This window comes from Sphaeroforma arctica (assembly GCF_001186125.1).
Source record: "Sphaeroforma arctica JP610 unplaced genomic scaffold supercont1.508, whole genome shotgun sequence".
Lineage (NCBI taxonomy): Eukaryota > Ichthyosporea > Ichthyophonida > Sphaeroforma > Sphaeroforma arctica.
The window spans coordinates 27802-51389 of NW_014040050.1; the positions used below are offsets into that span (position 1 = coordinate 27802).

The 23588-nt window shown below is 41.9% G+C and overlaps 1 protein-coding gene across 1 annotated transcript in view; it reads right to left on the minus strand.

The window, feature by feature from the left end:
* SARC_06836 (hypothetical protein) overlaps positions 1 to 22362 on the minus strand; it is a 24853-nt gene extending 2491 nt beyond the window's left edge. The window contains exons 1-22 of the mRNA XM_014299239.1: positions 21626 to 22362; positions 17794 to 17899; positions 16706 to 16951; positions 16122 to 16216; positions 15128 to 15314; positions 14753 to 14859; positions 13721 to 13927; positions 13286 to 13397; positions 12619 to 12801; positions 10821 to 10945; positions 9918 to 10021; positions 9391 to 9523; positions 8494 to 8612; positions 7702 to 7895; positions 6499 to 6662; positions 5546 to 5737; positions 4413 to 4549; positions 3951 to 4131; positions 3131 to 3253; positions 2737 to 2893; positions 1373 to 1463; positions 328 to 415 (exon numbers count right to left, since the gene is read on the minus strand). Of these exons, the coding sequence (XP_014154714.1) occupies positions 328 to 415; positions 1373 to 1463; positions 2737 to 2893; positions 3131 to 3253; positions 3951 to 4131; positions 4413 to 4549; positions 5546 to 5737; positions 6499 to 6662; positions 7702 to 7895; positions 8494 to 8612; positions 9391 to 9523; positions 9918 to 10021; positions 10821 to 10945; positions 12619 to 12801; positions 13286 to 13397; positions 13721 to 13927; positions 14753 to 14859; positions 15128 to 15314; positions 16122 to 16216; positions 16706 to 16951; positions 17794 to 17899; positions 21626 to 21853 (3279 nt within the window). The 5' untranslated portion in view covers positions 21854 to 22362. The remainder of the gene's footprint in view (positions 1 to 327; positions 416 to 1372; positions 1464 to 2736; positions 2894 to 3130; positions 3254 to 3950; positions 4132 to 4412; positions 4550 to 5545; positions 5738 to 6498; positions 6663 to 7701; positions 7896 to 8493; positions 8613 to 9390; positions 9524 to 9917; positions 10022 to 10820; positions 10946 to 12618; positions 12802 to 13285; positions 13398 to 13720; positions 13928 to 14752; positions 14860 to 15127; positions 15315 to 16121; positions 16217 to 16705; positions 16952 to 17793; positions 17900 to 21625) is intronic.
* Between the last annotated feature and the right edge of the window lie 1226 nt (positions 22363 to 23588).

Sequence of the window (23588 nt, forward strand, 5' to 3'; positions counted from 1 at the left end):
GCACTCTACGATATGGTCTAATAATCGCAGAATCAATATAATGGATGGTGTATCTTACCGGGACACTGAAAAACTTTGAAGTGTACTCGTCAACCAATGCAAGTAAACACACCACATATGTGTTCTGATATTGCTCTATGTACACTGCAGGTCTGGCACATATTTGTTTTGTGCCGATTGTCGTACAAGGTAATATTGGGACTCACTCCAAGATCACTAAAGGACGTAGCCAATCAATTCATACAAGCATTCGTACTCGACCATGCTAAATAAACTCAATGTAGTGCTCTGAGAAATACATAATCAAATCACGACATGCTTTCCTACCTTGACCCCAACATAGGCCTCGGTAGTGTCGTTGACGATAGCTACAACACATCCCTTATCTTGAGGGGGTGGCGAATCCACAGATATACTGTAACGAGAGTATCGACAGAGTATCGTGAGCAAATGATGTATTAGAAGGTCCGATACGGATGAAATTGGGGTTGATTCCCTGTCTGATTATAGTAAAGGCACGAATTCTTGGAGACACGAGGTATGCATCAATCGCACATGTTTCATGCAAAACTTTGAACTAGTGGACGCAGGTATCTAGTATGGGCGTAACACGCGAATGATATACATCAAACTCTAGCAGTCGAATAGCAACACACACAGCAACTTCTTAGCGGTTGTATTCTGCTGTCGATGGTATAGTAGACAAGGTCACTAGCGGTACGGATAACAACCGGTCATACACATATGATACACCGGCAGTAGGAACGCGTTGTGCCGGACGTGGCCGTCCAGACAATTGACTTTGACACACACACACGCCAACGCCTACACAGAAAAAGAGTTAATTCGGGTTGCTGTATATGATATAAAAGTTCTCCAAACTCATACATCGCCGGAATCAACAAAACATACATCCTATGCTACAGAAATGTACACTATTAGAGACAATGGACGTCAACGTGTCGTGTCTGACGTGCGCTTTGTGCGGAGAGTTTATCTAATAGTCTTCACTGTAAACAACGCAGGAGGATATAGAGAAATGAACTAGCTCTCCAGACAACCTGCCCATGCTGAATACAGAAGGGAGCGGACGGTAGAGGCGTAGCAAGTGAGAATACAAGTGCATGCACACGGTAACATACAGCTCGAGTGCTATATATGATGCTGGTGGGTTAGGGTTTGAGATTTAGTATGAGAAGGTGCACCGAAGCAACTATACCCAATTTACAGGCACATAAGCCAAGGCACACTCAACGCAACAAGTGGACACGACGACACACAGACAGTTGGTTCGTACAGGCACGAGAACAACCGCGACATAGAAGCCATACAAACAGTGCACTGAGCGACTAGGATGCGCATAGACACACACCTGATGGTGGTTGCTAGGGTGAGTGTCTGGATGGCTCTGATGTACTTGTCCATAAGCTGTCGAATGGCCTCCGATTTGACATTGATTATCACTGCGCAATTGGGTGTATGTTTGTTAACCAAAGGTCAGTAATTGTGTGTATGTTTGTAGACCAAATGTTAGTAATTGGGTGTATGTTTATGGACCTAATGTTCGTATTCGGGTGTATGGTTGTAGACCAAATGTTAGTAATTGGGTGCATGTTTATGGACCTAATATTAGTAATTGGGTGTAACCAAATGTTAGTTAGCTCAGAATAAGGGCGTGTTCCTAAGCATGGTAACTGTATAATATGCGTGAAGTCGCGTATGACACTCCAGGTGAGGTGGATAGTCATATACAGCACATATTGTACTCGAGAACGGCAGAAGGGTAGGAGGTACGATAAGTACCGAGACGGAACCCAGGAGTGTTCGAGAGTGGCTGCAAAGCGTTAAATGATGCGTAAGTGAAGTCTACTAAGGCCCCTTCATGTTGAAGTAGTAGTAGAACAAAGCCTGGATACTACACAGACAAGGTTAGTCACGCCCCATGTGCATACTGGCTGGACACCTGGATACTTGTCCGAAGAACATGCGCAAACGCACGAACCGCGTATGCAGATCTTCTATTCCAATCAAACGCAACAGCACACACTTGCACACATGAGATACACAACCGGAATGTAGAGACAGACAAATTACAGGTTGCACACGCGACTACCTCACAGGACACACGCACAGATTGTCGGGCAGACCCCTGAGGTGCACATATACCTCTAGCGTTTAGGGGTTTAGGGGATATATACTTCTGAACAAAGCGTGTAAACATTGTGCAGCAAGGCGTGACTGTCGCTTTGTAGCAGTCACGCAACAGCCAAGAGCTTGATAACCAAGCATAAAGGGCTCGAAAGACCAATACAGCCCTTATACACAGGCGAATGAGTGTACTATGGATGCCTTCGTCATGCTTTTACGGAACATTTTCCAAACTGAGTGCAACTTATTTTACGCTGTTCAGAACTTTATACCCCCACGCAGCATAGAGGCGAATGCAGCAAGCGAGAGCGCGGGGTGGATACAAGCCGCACAGGTACAAGTGAATATACAACTTCATACCAAGCCCACCCGAACACACCTCAGCGCAACCAAGCATACGCCGCACGGCGAGGCCTGAAACACCATACGTACATACACACATACATAAACATACATACACAGGCATGTAAGTGCACATACATACACAGGCATGCATGTGCACATACATACACAGACATGCATGTGCACATACATACACAGACATGCATGTGAGAATACATACACAGACATGCAAGTGCACATACACACCTTCGGGCTTTGCCTTGTCGTTCAGGTACTCGGCCTTTAGAGAGCGCACATTCCTAACCACCTCGAATGCGGTGGCCCACTCTTGCTCCGCCTGTTCGTTGACGTAGAGAGCCTCTTCAGGGTATTCTGCTACCATGATACTTCGGTGCCCCTCGCTCTGATTGGGTGTAGGTAAATGAGGCATCCAGGTGTCGGTTGTACTGTTAGCGACTGGGCTTCAGGGTGACGGTGGACTGTTTGTGTCTCCAGATATTGGCTTGTGTATACAAGGTCTTAGTATCTATAAGTACAAGGTACTTGAAGGAAAGCGTTCTTTCGGGTCATCCAGCGATCATGAATTTGTTAGGTGTACCAAAACACGTGGCACACACACACACACAACAAACACACATACCCCTGCACGCCTGGGTAAGCGTTGGTACAGTTCCTCAGTCAAGAAGCACATGATGGGGTGCAGTAGTCTGAGCCCCACATCCAGGCATGTGTAGAACACTTCGCGGCAGATGGCAATGCGTTCCTGTTTTAGGGTTTAGGGACAGAGTTCAGGGTTTTGGGTTTGACGGCGGTTCTGCAGTCAAGGTGCGAGTTGTAAGTACGTACTACTTGGGATATTCGGATACTCAATGATCACATACCGGTAGAACGCCGCCCTACTGATTCTCTTACTAACCAAGTAGAATATATATGGATAGAACCAAGTTTCCTATGAAGAAGTCAGTTTGGTATGTGGAAACGTCGACTGAGCACGGACATTGTCGCAAGATGCTGAATTTGGTACAAGACCACTTGCTACGCCTATTGGGGTGTGCAAGTATGTGCGTGTGACGTTGCTGACGAGCTAAACCTTGCCAACACGCGTCACTGATTCTCTATTGTCCCAGGTATATGTGTGCATTTCAACACAGTTGCATACCTGATCAGAATAAAACAGGATAGTCCTAAAGTACTTTATATATATTATATATATATACACATATATTATATATATATACACATATACACATACATACATACATACATAAATACATACACACACACACATATATATATACATACATATATATACATACACACACATATATATATACATATATATACAATAAAACCTGATCAGTGCCGTTCATGGTACAATTGGGGCATTTAAGACCAACACCAAACGACTCTACCCCATTGCAAGGGACTGGCCTCTGTAATACACTCCCTTCCACACACACCTGATCGGTGCCGTTCATGATACTCTTGGAGCATTCCAGGTACACATCACAGAACTCGTACTGCCAGAACCCGGAGATAGCCTGTGTGGCTGCGGGGAAGGCATACGCCTCAAACGACTCATTCATAGTCTTCACACAATGCGACAGACGCGATAGAATCCACACGTCCATGGGTCCATAGCTGTACAGGCACATTGGGAGGGGGCTTATTTTAATTTGGTAGGGGGCTTATTGAGGGTACATATACACATACTTGCACCTACATATACATATACCTATATATATATATAATATTATATACATTCACATTCACAGACACACCTAAATATATACATATATATAATAATAATTAATATAATAATATGAATACATATACTATATATATAAACAAATACATACATACATACATACATACATAAATGTGTTTATATAAAGATGCAATCGTGACTATTCAGAACATACGCATCGGTTGGTGCCTGTTCTCTGGGTTTGGGCACAAAATCGTCGCCCAGAAGTGTACGCGCGTATCGCAGCGCATTCCAGAGCTTATTACAGAAAAAGCGGTAGCCTACCACACGCTGGATGTCCAGATTAACATCCTGTGGGGGTATATGAAGCATATGTGAGCACACTTTGTACATATGCGCGTGTAAGTGTGTATAATGGATACCTATGTGGATGTAGTAGGATGTAGTACATACACACGTGGAGTGTACGGACGTTATGAAGCATATATGAGCACACTTTGTACATATGCGCGTGTAAGTGTGTGTGATGGATACATATGTGAATGTAGTAGGATGTAGTACATACACACGTAGAGTGTATGGGAGTTATGAAGCATAGATGAGTACACCTGTACATATGCGCGTGTAAGTGTGTGTGATGGATACATATATGGATGTAGGAGGATGTAGTACATACACACGTGGAGTGTACGGACGTTATGAAGCATGTATGAGTACACCTGTACATATGTGCGTGCAAGTGTGTGTGATGGATACAAATGTGGATATAGTAGGATGTAGTACATACACACGTGGAGTGTATGGGAGGTGCACTGAGACTGTACGATATAGTGTGCGCAAGTGCTGTGGCGGTTGGGTGGCTCTGTGCAGTCTGTGCGGAGGAGATAACGACATGTGGCGATGTCTACACATTGACAGATTCCGGTCATCTATCTATGCGTATAAACCAGCCTTGAAAACGTACACGAACACACAAAATACACGCACACACACACACAGAATGTAAACGTATATACTAGTATTGAAACGAATACGAACACACTAGATACACCCACACCCACAAATATAAACATATATACTAACATTGAAATGTATACGAACACGCTAAACACATTCACACTCACACCCACAAAAGTAAACATATATACTAACATTGAAAGGAAAACATACTAATATATACATAGGAAAGCATATACACAAACACTGATTACATCCAACACAGATAGAAAGCATATGCATACGCACAGAAAAATGAACAACCCCCCACAAACCACATCCTTATTGCCCGCCCACCCCCACCCACGCACATAACACGCTCTCTCACTCACCCACACAACACACACCTACCTTTCCTGGTAGTGTGTAAGACGCAAGCGCCATGCGTAGTGCATCTGTGCCACACTCGGGGATACCGTCGGGAAAGTCTTTGGACTGGCCTTCGGTGGCTTTCTGCACTTCTTTGGGGTCCAGATTGCCGTTAGCGAGTTTGTCGTTCATTGCCTTGAGCGTGATGCCGTGGATAACGTCTAGTGGATCCAGCTGTGGGGCATCGAGCGGAAAGCATATACGCTTACTATCGACAGACACGTGCATTGGTGTGGGTGTACCTATCGAAACTCCCGGTAGGTAAAAGAGATACATAGCTCTCATACAACTTGATAGTAATTTCATATCATATTATATCGCGGACAACGCCTAGGGGCACCCACAGAATAGCATCGCGCAAGAGAGGGAGACGTATCCACATATATGACTTGTGTACACGTATACGTTCTTCCTATAAGCGTTTATCTACCGTGTTTACAAATACGTTCTTCCTATAGGCGTATATCTACCGTGTACACGTATACGTTCTTCCTATAAACGTTTATCTACCGTGTTTACGTATACATTCTTTCTATAAGCGTTTATTCACCGGGGCTTCAGGAATAGTTAGGAACACACAACTCCGACTTCCTTCAACGTGATATCGCGATTCACAACTACACTATCGATAACATACACCAAAGTACGGCTTCAAATATACGTTAGCAACTACCAACGCATTTAAATAGTTCGGTACAATCACAGGTAGTATATGCAGTGTACGTGCATGCGTGTATAAGACAGACGACCCTGGCAACACAGAAAACAATGTACGTAAACTCCAAGACATACCTACATACCTCAGTAATACACCCTTTCCATAGACACATCAACACACTACCACGCTCTAGTGAATAAGACGAGGCGAATGACTGAACCAACCAACCAACCAACTATCACGTCCTCCCACACCGCCACAGGCCGTGGCTACTCACCACATTGCCCAGGCTCTTGCTCATTTTCCTGCCGTGTGCATCTCTGATGAGGGCATGTAGGTACACATCACTGAACGGCAACACATCGTTGAGCTCCAAGGACAGCATCACCATTCGAGCCACCCAGAAGAACAGGATATCGTGCCCGGTTTCGAGAAGTGTTCCTGTGTGGTTGTAGAAGGATTGTATTGGATTAAATTGGGAGTGAGTGAGTGAGTAAGTGGGTGAGTGAGTGGATTCGCATGGGCCTGTGACTATTACAGTGTTTCGGATAGGCAGTGTGCGCTGTGGTACTCGCTACTGTTTGTTTACTGCGCCGAATGAAGATTTAAACTCATTCTGAGTACATATACAATCCTTATAATGATAGTCACGTATAATTTCTGGATACATATACATATATATACACGAGTGTATGTATTTATAGATGTGCAATTTAGAGTTAGGCGCAGATAGAATATATAAATAAATTCAGTCCGCATTTATGATCAATGCAGCACAAAAGGGAAGTAAAACCAATTCTGAAACTTCTGATAAATTAAAGAGCACAATCCAATACTTTGCCAGATACCAACAATAACAAAAGCCACAAGAGCATATATATATATATATATTGTGAGTAGCTAATTTAGTTTACGAACGGTTTAGAGTGAAACAACGTTTATACTTTATAGGATCAAAGTAGTGTAATAGCTTATAAGGCTGTGAGGACTGGCCATCCCACAATCTTAACCTATATACTCTAAAGCTAGATATTGCTTGCTGTCAGACCCTCTGGTCACTGACGCAACATCCCCTTTCTCGCCGTACATCATTCCATACTATTACACTACACTGTTAAATGTTTTATGCTCTTCTTTTATTGGTCTACGCTTACCAAATCAGCTGTCGACATAAACCAATATCAATAAGACAACAACATTTCTTCATTCCTTTATCACTCTAAAAAAATCACCCCTCATACATCCGAACCATCAAGCATGCATCAGACACAATTCAGTTCTGCACACGAGCCTTCAAGCTCACTACTATCCGTGGACCACACCCATATTACAATATATATATATATACACATATACATACATCAATACTTGAATATTTTCGAACAACCTAACCCATATATCACACTACCATCTTAATACAAACATATACTCCACATCTACACACACACATCCACATGTACCACACATATGCTCAACACACCAGGGTAGAATCGGGCCAGGTCAGCCGTCTTCTCAGGCCACCCAAAGATGGAGAAGGGGAACAGTCCACTGGAGAACCAGGTGTCCAAGACATCAGGGTCTTGGTGCAGTGTGATATCACCAGCGCTTACGCCAAACTTAGCAACGGCACGCTTGAGCGCCTCCTCCTCGGAGCGTCCAACCACCCAGCATTCACTGTAGGTAGATGGGAGTATACGCAGATGTTAGTCAGTGGTACACCAAGGGGTTAGGGAGTGATAGAGGCAAATGATAGTCAGTGGTGTATACAGGTGTTAGAGAGAGATATATGTGCAATCGCAATGTATGCAACACATACATATCCACACAGCGACAGACGCCGCGTTATACACAGACAGACTTATATATATATATATAGATATATATATATATGTGTCATACAAGCACAGATACACAGGCGCGTGTTGTTCATTCTTCAATGCCATGGACTTCGCTTAAACATACATCGATACAATATGCTACACAGACACAGATAATTATTTTTAGAATAGATATGACTGTACTGTGATATATAATATGCATACCTCTGCCAAACGTACGTTAATGAGTTTCGTACCTCTCGGTAGTATCACATTCTTTGCCCTTGGCATCGCAGAAGTGTGCATGAATACAATACGCACATGCGCACAGATATATATATATTTATACATACATACTTACACACACATATATATATAGAACAATAACATGAATCATATATAAAAACAAAGTCAACAAATAGCCACAGAAAAACATCCGAGCACGAGTTCCTTACCTGTCGGCAGCATCAGACTGCTTGCCTTTGACTTCGCAGTAGTACGCAGGAATGCGATGGCCCCACCACAGCTGACGAGACACACACCACGGGCGATCATTACCCAGCCAGTGATACCACTGAGAGCGGACGGGGAGAGATGTTGTAAGAAAGTGAGATAGACTGGCATATAAATCTCAAGGTATATATATATATATATATATAGACGGTATACTGTGTCGTTTAATGGTTTTAATAGGGTTTTAGGGCTCAGCACGACCCCTCGAAGTCACACCAGTGGTACTACTGGTTACATGCAACTGGCACTTGACCACTGACACCCAATCGAAGATGATGTTTTTCAAACCTCCCACCCATCCGCAAAGCTCTAAACACATGCCTGGACACACACACACACACACACACACACATATATATAACAGATGCATAGGAAAACAGCTACATATGTGTATGTCCTATTGGGGTTTCGTACTGGTTTCCTGTGCTGATGTGGTAGCAGTTTGAGGTCGCCCTGCGGTCGCTCCAGGGCTCTACTCGTGTGAAATCAGATACAACACACGTATACACGCACACAGATAGTATAGACCTAGGTAAGTATGTATATGTCTCTGCACTTGGGGGTTGCATATCGGTTTCTCGAGTTGATCTGGTAACCAGTCTGAAGACGATTCAGGGCTCTTTCAGTACAAATCCAGATACACTACACGCATACGATACGAGTACACAGATAACACATAACTAGGTGGGTAGCAACACACATATCTTATCTGTGTACTTACGACTACTTACCGTTCCTCTATACATATGCCTGCCTACCGATTACTCGTGTTGTTATCCGATACTTATGACTACCTACCCTTTCCTCGTGCTGTTATCTGTGCACTTACGACTACCTACCGTTTTCTCGTGCTGATCTGGGACCAGTCTAAGGTCTCCGTTCTGCACGGCGTCCAGTGCTCGCTTGTTCATTGAGGTGCAGTCGACGAACCACTGTGGCTTAACCATAGGCTCAACTATGTCCTTAGTACGACTGTCAGTACCGGACAGAGGGGTGGGATATATTAGCATTTCAGTACGTAAAAGGAATGGACATTCAGGTGATAATTTATATATATATTTACACATACAGTATATGCACGGATAATCTGTCATAATATACTGAAAAACTTGATACAGGCGCACAGTTCGTTGTACTCGCAGGTCGACTGCAGCCTTCTCCGAGAAAACAACCGTCGTGATACGGTATGTCTGAATGTATTATGTTTCCGGTCCGATTACAGAAGGTGGGGTGTGCGTTAAAACGCATTCCTTACATCCTTGGTGGTAGCTTTTAGATAGTTCTCTACGTATAACCGGGAAAGTCACATAGACTGAAATACTTGCCCAGGCGACAGAATCCGGGAAAACGTTACAAACGTATATACCTGCAAATGGGGATGACCATTGCGTTGGGCGTCTTGCCACGGAAAAGACCCTTTGCCTCCAAAGCAGCCAGGACCGCATCACGAGCATCAAAACGTTTCATACCCTGTGTTTGTTCATGAGGAAAAGTAGGGTTTAGAGAACCCTAAAACCTAACCCATACAAATGGATATGTGTGCATGTAATTCTCTGAAGCTAGAACATCTGCATTTACATAAATGCAAAGTTAAATAAGGTATTTTTCTAATAAGTGCTCTTCGTAATATGCGTATTGCTTGCTTGAATGTATGTATCCATACAGGATCGGTGTGACAATCCACACGGCCTTGAATAGACAGCTAGAGTACACGACAAACGTATAGACTAATTATACTAGCCATTATGTACAACTTTATGTATTCTCAGACACGCGTCTACGACCAAACTTAACTAAGGAGGGGGTGAAACAAAGCATGAATGCCCCTCACCTCCGGAGGCAGTATGGGTATCGTGGGCTATGCTACAAGAAGGCAGGCACCCTAACCAAGGGGTTATCTAAGGTGGATACAGAGGATAACAAACCACACATATCCTTCTAAATGAAGATATAGTCTGATACTTCTATATGAAATTATAGTCTTTCACTTCTATATGAAATTATAGTCATTCACTTCTATATGAAATTATAGTCATTCACTTCTATATGAAATTATAGTCATTCACTTCTATACAAGAATATACGACCGCACAACTTTCGATATGAAAGTACAGAATAGAGACTAACAGTATAGGCAGCTCAACAACCATCGGAATACCACGATGCAACAACCCTGATTACTCAACATCGGGGTCGTACACAACACCACATCCATCACACGCATTTTCTGCATTCCAGGCTACTCCGGTATGCTCCCTGGAGCACATACCTCGAATTCCTTAACGAGGCCATTGACAGTACCATCGTCGTTCAGCATGTTCAGAATGGGCAGGTCGTGGCGCTTGCCCATGTCGTAATCGTTGGGGTCGTGCCCCGGAGTGATTTTAACAGCGCCTGTCAGTTTGCAGTTGGGGATGGGCGGGCAAATGTCGGACGATGGACGTGAGTCACATGTCTTAATAGATTCAATCTGGCCATACAGGTGCACTAGGGAGATGTGTGGCTGTCGGGGTATTGTGTGCGTGTATGTGCTTTTAGATATAGCTAGCAATAATGTGTACATATGTATACTATAATAACATGGATATGTACATAGTTAGCAATGTGTGCATATGTATACTATAATAAAATGGATACGTATAAAGCTAGCAATAATGTGTACATATATATACTATAATAACCTGGATATGTACATAGCTAGCAATGTGTACATATGTATACTATAATAAAATGAATATGTATATAGCTAGCAATAATGTGTACATATGTATACTATAGTATTATGGATATGTATATAGCTAACAATAATGTGTACATATGTATACTATAGTAACATGGATATGTAGATAGCTAACAATAATATGTACATATGTATACTATAGTAACTTGGAAATGTATATAGCTAGCAATGATGTGTACATATGTATATACTATAGTAAAATGAATATGTATATAGCGAACAATAATGTGTACATATGTATACTATAGTAACATGGATATGTAGATAGCTAACAATAATATGTACATATGTATACTATAGTAACTTGGAAATGTATATAACTAGCAATAATGTATACATATGTATACTACAATGAAATGGATATGCATATAGCTAGCAATAATGTGTGCATATGTATACTATATCGTCTGCATTTTGCATGCATGCTATCCGTGACTCTCCGTCACACGCACGCCTCTAACTCTCTCCTTCAGTCCGCGTGTGTTGCCCACGCTGTGGTCACAAACGAGTGTGCATGCAACATTTACATGTGTGCGTGCGTGTGTGTGTGTGCGTGTTCGTATGTGCGACTCCAAGACACGCACATCGCAGGTACGGTCCAAAGTATATGCCGTGTATGATTGATTGTTGCAGTGGAGGCTGATATTCATACATAGCATCGTCTGCTGTGATCAGTGCAGTAGTAGAACTCTGTGTACCAGAGTACAATGAGGTCGTGTGTAAGTTGGGAAGAGGCGGGGACTGTACTTGTCGGATCACCGGCGGCCCTGCCCTCGTAGGGAAGTACAGGGACAGACTAAAACCCTAAACCGGGACAGAATAAACCCTAAACCCCTGATACGGGGGAAGAGCCCCCCACCCCATTCTCTGTGGTCTCCAAGTGTGACGGAGGACAACGCTTTGCTATGCGTATGACTACGCCAACTGCCCATACGCACTGGAGCCCAATGTACGAGCGAGTGAGGATATGACATACAGTACAACGACGATCGCAAAGGAATGACGTTAGATGCCGAGGTCCACCTATACAGCAGATGTTTAACACCCCAGAGATGGCTTCGCTAACTCTCCCGAGAAACAACCAATAAACGCTAACCTTATTGTTTTGACTCAAAGGGATGTATCATACGCACATAAACACCACAAACACCCGTACTCTACCCTACAAACCCTTACGCACACATACGCGTAGCACCCCAGAGATGCCTTCTCTCATGGTCTGCCGAAATATATACCGATACACTATAACCTAATTACAGTATACTTTGCTCAAATAAATGCATTACAAATATGTATGAACACAAAAACACACCGCCACCATACACACCTGAACCAAACCCGATTTCGACGTAGGTATCTGTGATAATCGGGATTTTGCGTCCCGAAAACGGGTGAATCAGGTGCTTTCCGTGGGCGTGGGCGTATTTGGGATCCTCGGGATGAACCGCCACAGCTGTGTCAGCCAACATAGTCTCCAAACGGGTGGTAGCCACAACTATCTCTCCGTCCTCTGTAGTGTGCGTTAACATGCCATAGATCCATCAGCGTGTGCTTCAAATTGATAATATATATATATATGTATATATATAATATGTATGTGTACGTGCGTTTATCTGCATGCATTCGAAGTTGTATTTTTATGACCGTGTGTATGCATGAACATCGTTCCTCGAGACGTGCCGCCACAGCTGTGACAGTCAACATGATCTTCAAACGCGTGGTGGCCACGAGTATCGCTGCATTCCTTGCAGCAAGCGTATACATGCGGGAGACGCTTGATGTGAATATGAAGCTGCCAGAACTTAGACAGTGTTTGGATGAGTGTGTATATTAGCACACACATAGATACGTATGATTGCGGGCTAGCCAACACAGGAATGCTCTCCTTCGGCGTGTACCATATTGCACGTGTCAGTATATATATATATATATATACATACATACATGTATAAGAAGCATAGATAGACTCGCATTAAAGCCAGTTTAAAAGATACCTGGGTTCTCAAACTGATACGCGAACGAGGTAAGGACTCCAAACTCGTACTCTTTGTCCCCGTGTCCAACAACGGTCATCATGGTACGCCCAGTGAGTTCTTTGTGATCGACCTGTGAGTCATAGAGGTCAATTAAAGAGGTCACGAGATTTAATAACTTCGCTGATGATATATGTATAGGAACAGAATCGCAGTGGGTTCTATTTCTTCTCGCACATACTCTTCCACGTTTGACAGATGCGGGGTTTTCTGCCCCTGAGCATGGGAATGGCACCAGTAGCAAACGTACATTTTTTAAGAAATGAAGTCACTACAGGGTAGTGTTAGATACATACACCCCTCCCCCCACACACACGTACACCCATATATATTCACTACAGCGTAGTTTTGGTACAAATACACTTGATACAAACTCCAGCCCAAACGCCCACACACCTCCAAGTCCGAAATAGCCGAGTTCAACTGTGAACTCCAATTCACCAGGCGTGAGTCACGAAAGATCTTCTTCTTGTCGTACAGTTGCACGAACGCCTCAGTCACAGCCACCATACATTTCTCGTCCATAGTAAATACCGCACGATCCCAGTCAACACTGGCACCCAGGCCACGCAATTGGTTATAGATCAGGTCGCCATTGACTTCCTGTGGTGCGGGCGGTGTGTGGTTAGTATAGACGTGTGTAAGTGATTGTGAGTGTATGTGTGGATATGTATCCTCAGGTGTGTATGTGTGTGTATTCTTCGGTATGTACATACCCACATACGCATTGACTAGACAGGACCTATATCAAGTCCTTGGCTATAACTACGTACTCAGATAGGTATGTAGAGTGCAGTGGACACCACCGTCCGGTGTGGTAGTGTGTGCTTACACGATGACAACCAAACAAACCAGGATCACTTCCAACGTACACCACTTACTAATCCGTAGCAGCGGCAGGTCACTTGTACACGTTTCAGGTTCAGACTCAGACAACCCGAATACAAATCCCCGCGGCTCGCCCCGAGATATATGCAGGAACACTCTACGTACAGATATTCGCACAGGAAGTCCGAGGCAAGGCAAGCAGCGACAAACGTGTACAAGCTCGCAATACTGCTGCGGATGGTATACTCAATGAAAGAGACATTTGGTACAGATGTTCACTCGTGCACTGTGAAGCAGGCAGATCCAGTACAAACCTCACACTCACACACTCCATACTGCAATTACATATATCCGGGTCGATAAATTGAGAGTTTATATACATCGATATATATATCAATTATACATCTTTATGTACTCTCAAGCATACTTCGGCTATACTTTCATATCTCCAGGTCTACTACCAACATATAAGAAAATACACACGCATACGCACACACACAAAACGCATACTCACGCACATAGACATAGACACATATATATAACAATAATATATATATCTCAAAGAAAATAAATGTACGTGGTACAAGCCCTGATACACACCTTCCACTCCCAAACACGTTTGAGGAACTCTTCTCGGCCCAAGTCGTGGCGCGTCTTCTGTTCCTCTCTCCACACCTTCTTCTCAACAACAACCTGTGTAGCGATACCTTCAAGTAAATGCAAGCGAAGCAGACAATACATGAGAGAGTACATATATTGGCGAGTTCCAAAGCCAAATGATCTACATGGATACATGGATACATACATATCACATACACAGACACACATATATGTATATATATTATATATATACATACATACATACCTACGCACACACACACACATGTATATATACATACAGAGACACAGAGACACACTCACACCAAAATACTCGCACAGGCACTTACACTAGACGGTATCACCCACGCCACACACCTGCGTGATCACATCCAGGGTTCCAGAGTACCGTCTTGCCGCGCATGCGCTGCCATCGCGTCAGTGTGTCTTCAATGGCATTGGTCAGGGCGTGTCCCAGGTGCAGCGTTCCCGTGACATTGGGGGGTGGGATGGCCATCATGAACACTCCCTTAGGGTTGTCGCGTACTTCCGTCTCTCCCGGTTTCTGAGATGTGAGAAGATAAGTGTTGGGTGTGTTTGGGTGTGTTACTGACAGGCACTGTTAGGTCTAAGCCTGGGAGGGATGCTTGGTATCGAGTGGTAGTGTGTAACGGCTGTCAACCGGTCACCCGGCCGGCGCGTAGAGCGTCCCGATGACTCATGCGGTAGGTAAGAAAGAGTCCAGGAACAATCCATTCGACTATAACAGGAGCCAATTTCCTGCTAGGTATGTATCGTCACTCCTGTACCCAAACTCAAATAGACCCAGAGCGGGGCAGACTAAGCTACAAGTAACGATAGCGTGTTAGTACGTTCGATTGACTAGTGCAATGGCTACCCGCACAATCGGTGCATATGTACTTCTGACGTGCAGACACCAAGCACCGTCAGTTGTCCATGCTAGGTAGTCCGTGCTAGGTAGGCTGAATGGCAAGAGGTTCCCATCTCACCCCCAAAACGAGGCATTAGATCGCCCAATGGGCAGCGTTAGAATGCAATGTGCGACAAAACACACGAACGAAGCATGCACAAATAGTCGTTATCTGACACACAAACAGCCTGGTGTCTACTTCAGGCTTAAACGGAGTGTCCCTCATGCACCAGAAGTATCATGCAGCCGCAACCGCACGAGTGTACGTGGGAACACACAAGTCTTGGGGGGAATAAACACGGACGAAAAACACGCAATACACGTTGGGTGTATGCACACTGTGTGAGCAAATAAACTGGGGTTATTTCAGGCTTAACTCCCAGAACGACATCAGAATGCACGGGGGAATACACAGACAGTGCAAGCGAACAAACCCATTACCTCAGGCTTGAATAGACCCTCTTTCTCCCACCAAGAGTACCACGCAGTCTCGACAGCGTTCGGGTGGTATGAGGCAAAGTCAGAACTCTCCAGATCTGTGGCAATAGCAGACGAAATACACACAGACGTGCCATGGTAGTTGCCAAGTGAGCTACAAATTGTATTGAGTTCGGAAAACGGATACAAATGATATATTAATATATATAGATACATATTGAGTTGGGGAAAACGGATACAAATGATATATATATATATATATATACACATATATACGAATGTAGGAAGCATTGACTACTTGTAGCTTGCAGTAGAAACATTCCCAACCACAAAGAAAGCCTATAGTCTATACATACCACTGGGTAATAGCATCATGTAATGTAGTAGCGCGAATAGAATAGTGATCGCAAAACCACCAACATCACATGTCGATTGAAGCTTTAGCGTCGTTTTAGTACGCGCATGAGAATTTCAATATGCGAAATGGAACACAAGCGAACACAAAGCTAGACACGAGCAATACGCAAAGCAAACATCACGTGTATGTAGACACACGCATACGTAAAATCATACAACATACAGCATACCTTTATAGTCACCACTAGCAGTGGTATTGGTAAACTTGACTTCCACCTTCTCTTTCTTCTCCTTCTTTTTAGCGCCTCCTCCTGCCGCCTGTTTCTTCGCAGCCGCTTCAGCCAGAGCCTTCTTTTTAGCCTCAAACTTGGCCAATTTTTCTGCTTTGGCTTTGTTTTTGGCGGCTAGTTTTTCGGGATCGACGGGTTTCTTGGGTCCGTTATCCTGTGCATCTTTCTTGGCAGCCTTTTCGGCATCTAGTTCGATCCAAAAATCACGATCAATTGGGTAAGCGGTTGCATTGACCCCATTATTTGTATTCATTTCTCAAAATCACGATCAATTGGGTAAGCAGTTGCATTGACCCCATTATTTGTGTTCTTTTCTTCTGAGGTGACGTGAGTTGATTCATTCTGCCTAACGCATACCGACTACACTGACACACCAACATTGTTATATGAGGGCCCCTCACGTTGAGGCTGAGGTAGCTGGTTCAAATCGCCCATAAGTACCACGGGTACCGAGTGATAAGTCTATAGTCTCTCACTTAGATAGGCCTGTTGTACTGAGGTGTCTCTTTCACAACACTTGCGCACGTGAGAGCATCCCATCAGTCAACACAGTGAATATCAGCAATCGCACGTGCAACAATCGCCTGAAATGTGAACCCTGGCATTTTCCCTCGCTAAAAAAGGGCAGAACGGTGAAGGCACCTACCACCCCACATATAGTTTCCTATGGCAATGACTGCTAATGTACAGACTGAATATATATATATATATACATATATATATATATACACACATACATATATATATAGGTACATACATACATACATACACACACACACATATATATATAAATACATACATACATACATACATAAATACTCATACACACACATATATATCTATCTATGAAGTGTATCTCAATCGACAATTCCATACACGCGAAAATAATACAAACCGATTGCACGCATAGGCTGATACTCCATCGTACAGACGGCGAGCTACCATAGCATACAGAGTGATAAAGCCCACCACTTACCACAACTAGCTCCAAACTAAACCAGAAATCCCTATACTAAACATTTGCATACCCTTTTTCTCCTTCTCAGCAGCCTTTACCTCCGCATCCCAGTCCTTTCCAGAGGCGGCGTTCCATTCTTCTTTGAGAGCCTTGAGTTTGGCGAGGGGTTCTGCCAACTACAAATAGTATACGATACAATGCCACTAAGGCTGTGAGAGATCGTAGCAGGTGTGCATGCAACGGGTTAAACCATAAACGATGCATGGTCGTAGTAGGTATAGAATAAACAGATATGTGCCCCAATGGGTCTCAGATAAAGCCTTTCACGATGTCGAACGTTCACGTACGATTTGCGTACAGCTATAGCTCTAAGGTTGCGATGTGCATGGACTATACCCGTTCACTCACGAGAAATGGGAGTAGACAAGAAAGGGGAGTCATCTGGATAAGGCTATGCTGTATGTTCACATGATGGACTATCTACATCTGCGAAGAAGCATATGCAAATTGGAGCACAAGTAGTCACACGCGGATATACGCGTGCCTCTGTCGCAACGAACACACAATCACGTATACGAACATACATCAGGAAAGCAAACACAACCGAACGTTTACGTAAAAACGCATGGAAGTAAATTCAAGCTATGTGTATTTCATACACACTGTAGCTAACATTTATGCGAAAACGTATATAATCACAGATCGATTTGATGACTATATATCTGGTAAGCATCTCTCAAATGACGTATACGTGTTAAGGGACTGACGAGAAAAAGTCTCGCGTCAACACCTGTTCTGAATACGTAACAATCAGGATGCTCAAGTTGATACCCACGAGTGCGATTCCAACTTACACACACACATATATATATATACAAAATTTACTCATGGATATACAACACATAAATATATATTCGACATACAAAAAAATGAACACCTATGATGTTACATACGCATGAATTTTGAAGTATATATATGTGTTTATGTCTTTGTAAATGTAGATAAATATGTAGATAAAGATATTAGTGGATATATATATATATATATATATATATATTTTACATATACATATAATCATAAATATATATAAACAAAGAAATTCTATATGTATATATGATAACATATTTTTGAAAACACATAAACCATATATACATATAAATATATATATATATAAGCATATATATATACATACATACACGCAGAAATACGCACATACACGAACAAACACACACACACACACACTATATATATATATAAACATAGAATATTCATATACATATACATATACATATACATATACGTATACGTATACATACACATATACATATACATATACATATACATATAAATATATATACACATATACATATACATATACTTATACATATACATATAAATATATATACACATATACATATACATATACTTATACATATGCATATACATATACATATACATATACATATACATATACATATACATATACATCTACATCTACATATACATATACGTATACATACATATACGTATACATATACATATACATATACGTATGCGTATACATACACATGTACATGTACATGTACATGTACATGTACATGTGCATGTACATGTACATGTACATGTACATGTACATGTACATGTAATACATGTACATATACATATACATATACATATACATATACATATACATATACATATACATATACATATACATATACATATACATATGTATATACATATACATATGTATATATATATACATATACAAATACATATACATATACATTATGTGGTGTGACTGTAGTGGCACAAGGGATCATGCACTGTGAGCTTGCTTTCACTTTGATCCATATATTCTCCTGGTTTGCATCCGCTCAATCACCCATATTCTGCGACGTATTTAGTAGCACGCGTCATTGCCAATCATACTCGAGATTGATGGCTGATATATATATGACGTGCCAAGTTGTCGTCGGCATCGATTTTCCAGGACTCCAGGGATAAGCTCATTACGTTAAATATGGGTTACGAGATAGAAGCTGAACGTAAACGGATATTCTTTCAATTTCGTTAAAACGGTTATAACGTGTTCAGAAGAGCTTACCTAAGTTCATTTTATAGGACTGGTTCGTATGGTAAAATCGGTACACACTTAAATGTTAGACCCGAGAGGTGCATCTATGAGCATACAAAGGGCTTCGTATGGAATAAAAGCTGAACGTAAACGTATATTTATTCGATTTATAAAAGTTTTAACGAAAACGGTTTGAGGTTAGCGAGTCCAGGTCCCAGAGTAAGGCGGAAGGCCGCACATGAGGGAGCTTTAATGAGTGGATCAGTGGAACAGTCGTTAATAACTAATCGGTCAAATCATCTATGACAGGAGTTGAGGAGCATTCTGTTGTTGCAACAGTTGTACATATGGCCTACGGATTGGGTCATAACTCATACACTCATAGTCTCGTACATATATCATATGCACTGACGGTCTGACGTCTGACAGTCTCAGACTCAAAGAGTAAATATTTATGATAGATTGATAGTATATGATTGACTGTACAACTTTTTTATGTCAGTTTTCAAAAAAAGAGTTCACAAACATGGTGATATGTATTTTTTGTTAAAAAGATTACACAAGTGTTAACTGTTACAACGGTGAACGGTCGCAACGTCTGCCATAGATATTGGATAGGGCCCTCTCTAACTCTTAGTGTAGGGGTTTATACGTTCCTTGAGTAACCTTTTACAGGTCAATTCAAAACGTAGAAATGTATATATATTACATATATTAGCCTAAAAAAATTGGTCAGCGCGACCTACATAGTCCACCTACTACTATATATTTGGCCACATAATGCTGTATAGATAAAAGAACGAATGAATATACGTATGTATTTTTGGACAAAACTTGACATGCAAGACCTCTAGAATTGACCACTTCTCATTGATACTGGACCGCAATATACGTTTAACGCATAACGCTTTACGCGTAGAATTTAAACGTAGGAACGTTATAACTTTTTTTATTAAATATTTGGTTACATATGTAGGACAACACTGAACAGCTATTTGTTTAAAAAACCCCCCCCCAAAAAGTGGTAAACTATGTATGTATGTACGTAAACGCATATTTATTCGATTTATTTATACTAAATAATTTAAAACCTACGTTTAAACGGATATCCCTAGTTAACTTCGAACCTCTGGGCTCGAGCATGCACTTGTAAGTCGTAGCAAATATAAACGTTGAACGTTGAGTGTGAATATTGACTCACTTTTTACATATAATTGTGTATGTAGCGACACTCTCTCTAGAGTTGAGTCTCACACTAAATACTAAATAGACTCTCGACTCTCGAGTCACTCTACTCTACTCTAGAGAGTACTATTCAGTAGATGTATGTAGTCTACCTACGCATACTTGTGAGAGTTGAGAATTGACTCTCGAGAGCCATTCTGTATTTTTTTTAATCGGCCATTACTCATTACTCATTACTCGGGTCAAACTTGAAACTTCAAAAGTTCAAAAACGGAAGACCTGCTGGTCAATGGTCAGTTGGTCATCTCGCACCATAAATACAATATACATTCTACATAGTATACATAGGCACTGGGACCTGGAGTCCTGGACTGCTGGTGCAGTGGTGGACCCTGGACTGGTGGCAGACTGGCAGGTGGAGTGGTGGTGGCTACTCTGAAGGCCAATAGATTATTGATAAACGATGCATTTATTTACTCCTGGATCTCGGCATCTCCGTCCCTCACATTTAATTTAATTTATCTGTTTTTGCAAAACAAACAAAATAAAACAAACAGGCAAGGTATTTATGTACTCACTATGCATTTATTTGCTATTTATTTATTACACGACAACAATATGTAGAACAATCAGGACGTACGAGTGCCGACTGCCGAGCGCCGAGTGCCGACTGCCGACTGCCGATCGCCGACTGCCGATCGCCGACTGCCGATCGCCGACTGCCGAGTGGTACGGTACCAGTTCGTTCGAAATATATACTGTCGACATTTTTGGACCCGCACTGCATAACAACAAATTTCGTACTCGAATCATTCAACTTTTTAATCGATGCATTGATTGACTGACCAGCTGTGCTTGTACCGGACATCTCTTTCAAGCCACATCTGGAGTGTTCATACGATTACTGTTTCGGTGGTATACGTCAGGTGTAAGATGAAAAACATATCTTCCAAACGCGGAAGGTCCCATGTTACCGTCTTCAACTCAACATATATCCGCTTACCCAAAATGCGAAAATGTGCATCTAAGACTAAGAAGTTCTCTGAAGTAGAAATACTCGACATCACATCGGATGTGATTGAATCAAAAAGTCAATCCATTAAACCTCTCCAACGTGGCTTATACCACTCGCAAGAACAACGCCAGTCCAAGGACAGTTAGCATCCTTTCAAGACCACCAAGTACATAATCTACCAAGTAAGTACTGTTTAAGGCCGAGTTCAAACCGAGATACTTGCTCTCTCGACCACGCCACGATTTTATGATCATCCATCGTCATCCGGACGGGTCCCTGCACAGATCGTACAATTGGGATTCTGTAAACCATGACCATATCGAGATAAACAACGCTACGCAATGAAATAAATGTATATACCATTGATTCTGAATTGGATTTCATCACTGCATGGACTGTACTTTTATAACCCCATCCCCACAATTAATATGACTGTGTAGTTCTACGTGATTGTGTTCACCGTTGTAGGATATATCAAATGTTTAAGCAGTACAAATACACCATCGAATTTTAGCAAGTTTGAAGGATATAGGCTATTGTTTGACATCACAGCATTTCTCCCAGTGTTTGCCTAGCGATGAGCAGCTAGATAGTGTACATCGTCATTATATCGAAACATTCACGGCACGCATCTGTGCCAGAGCTAACATCATGTCTCACAAGGCAAATGAAATTCAAAAAAGTGCAGGTCTACAATATATTTTGCTTTTGAAAATATATATATTAAAAAAATAAATATATATTATATAAAATATGAAAAATATATATCTGTACAGACTACAGTATCAAACTTTAAACTTTTATCCTATTTCTTACATACTCGACTATCATACACTATAAGATGGCACCCTCTAAACGTGGAGCAGAATCGACAGCGGCAACTAGCAAGTCGAATAAAATGACAAAGGCGGGTGTGGAGGAGCCAACGGTCACAGTAGTGCAGAAAAAAGGTGGTTGAAATATTACGGTGTGTTACTGCCTGATTGTTTATCGTGTACAGGATCATCTAAACCCTTGTGTGTGTGTTTTTAATTTAGTGGTGGCAGGCATACACCTAAGTCTGTTAGTATCATTGTTTATTTACGGAGTATAGTGTTCTATGTATAAGTATACGTGCATGTATGTATATACATAACTGTTTAGATATCTGTGTTTGTAGAATTAATTGGCATATGTATCATGCGGGTTCATCCATGTACTCAAGTTAACTTTGTTCAGTCCGCTTCAAATGACATACATGCACACAGATACTAGGTGCTGATGATCGGATGGATACATTCTCGCCTTGAACCCAAACACTTTCATCATAATGTGAGCCTAGTGGTATAGATGCAGATATCCCTATATATATATATATATACATATACATTTACATATACACACACACACACAATCATATATATATATATATATATATATATATATATATATATATATATAAACAACATAACTACACACACACACACACACACACACACACACACACACTACACACACTATATATATATATATAGTACACACACACACACACACACACACACACACACACACACACACAACACACACACACGGACACCACACAACCNCG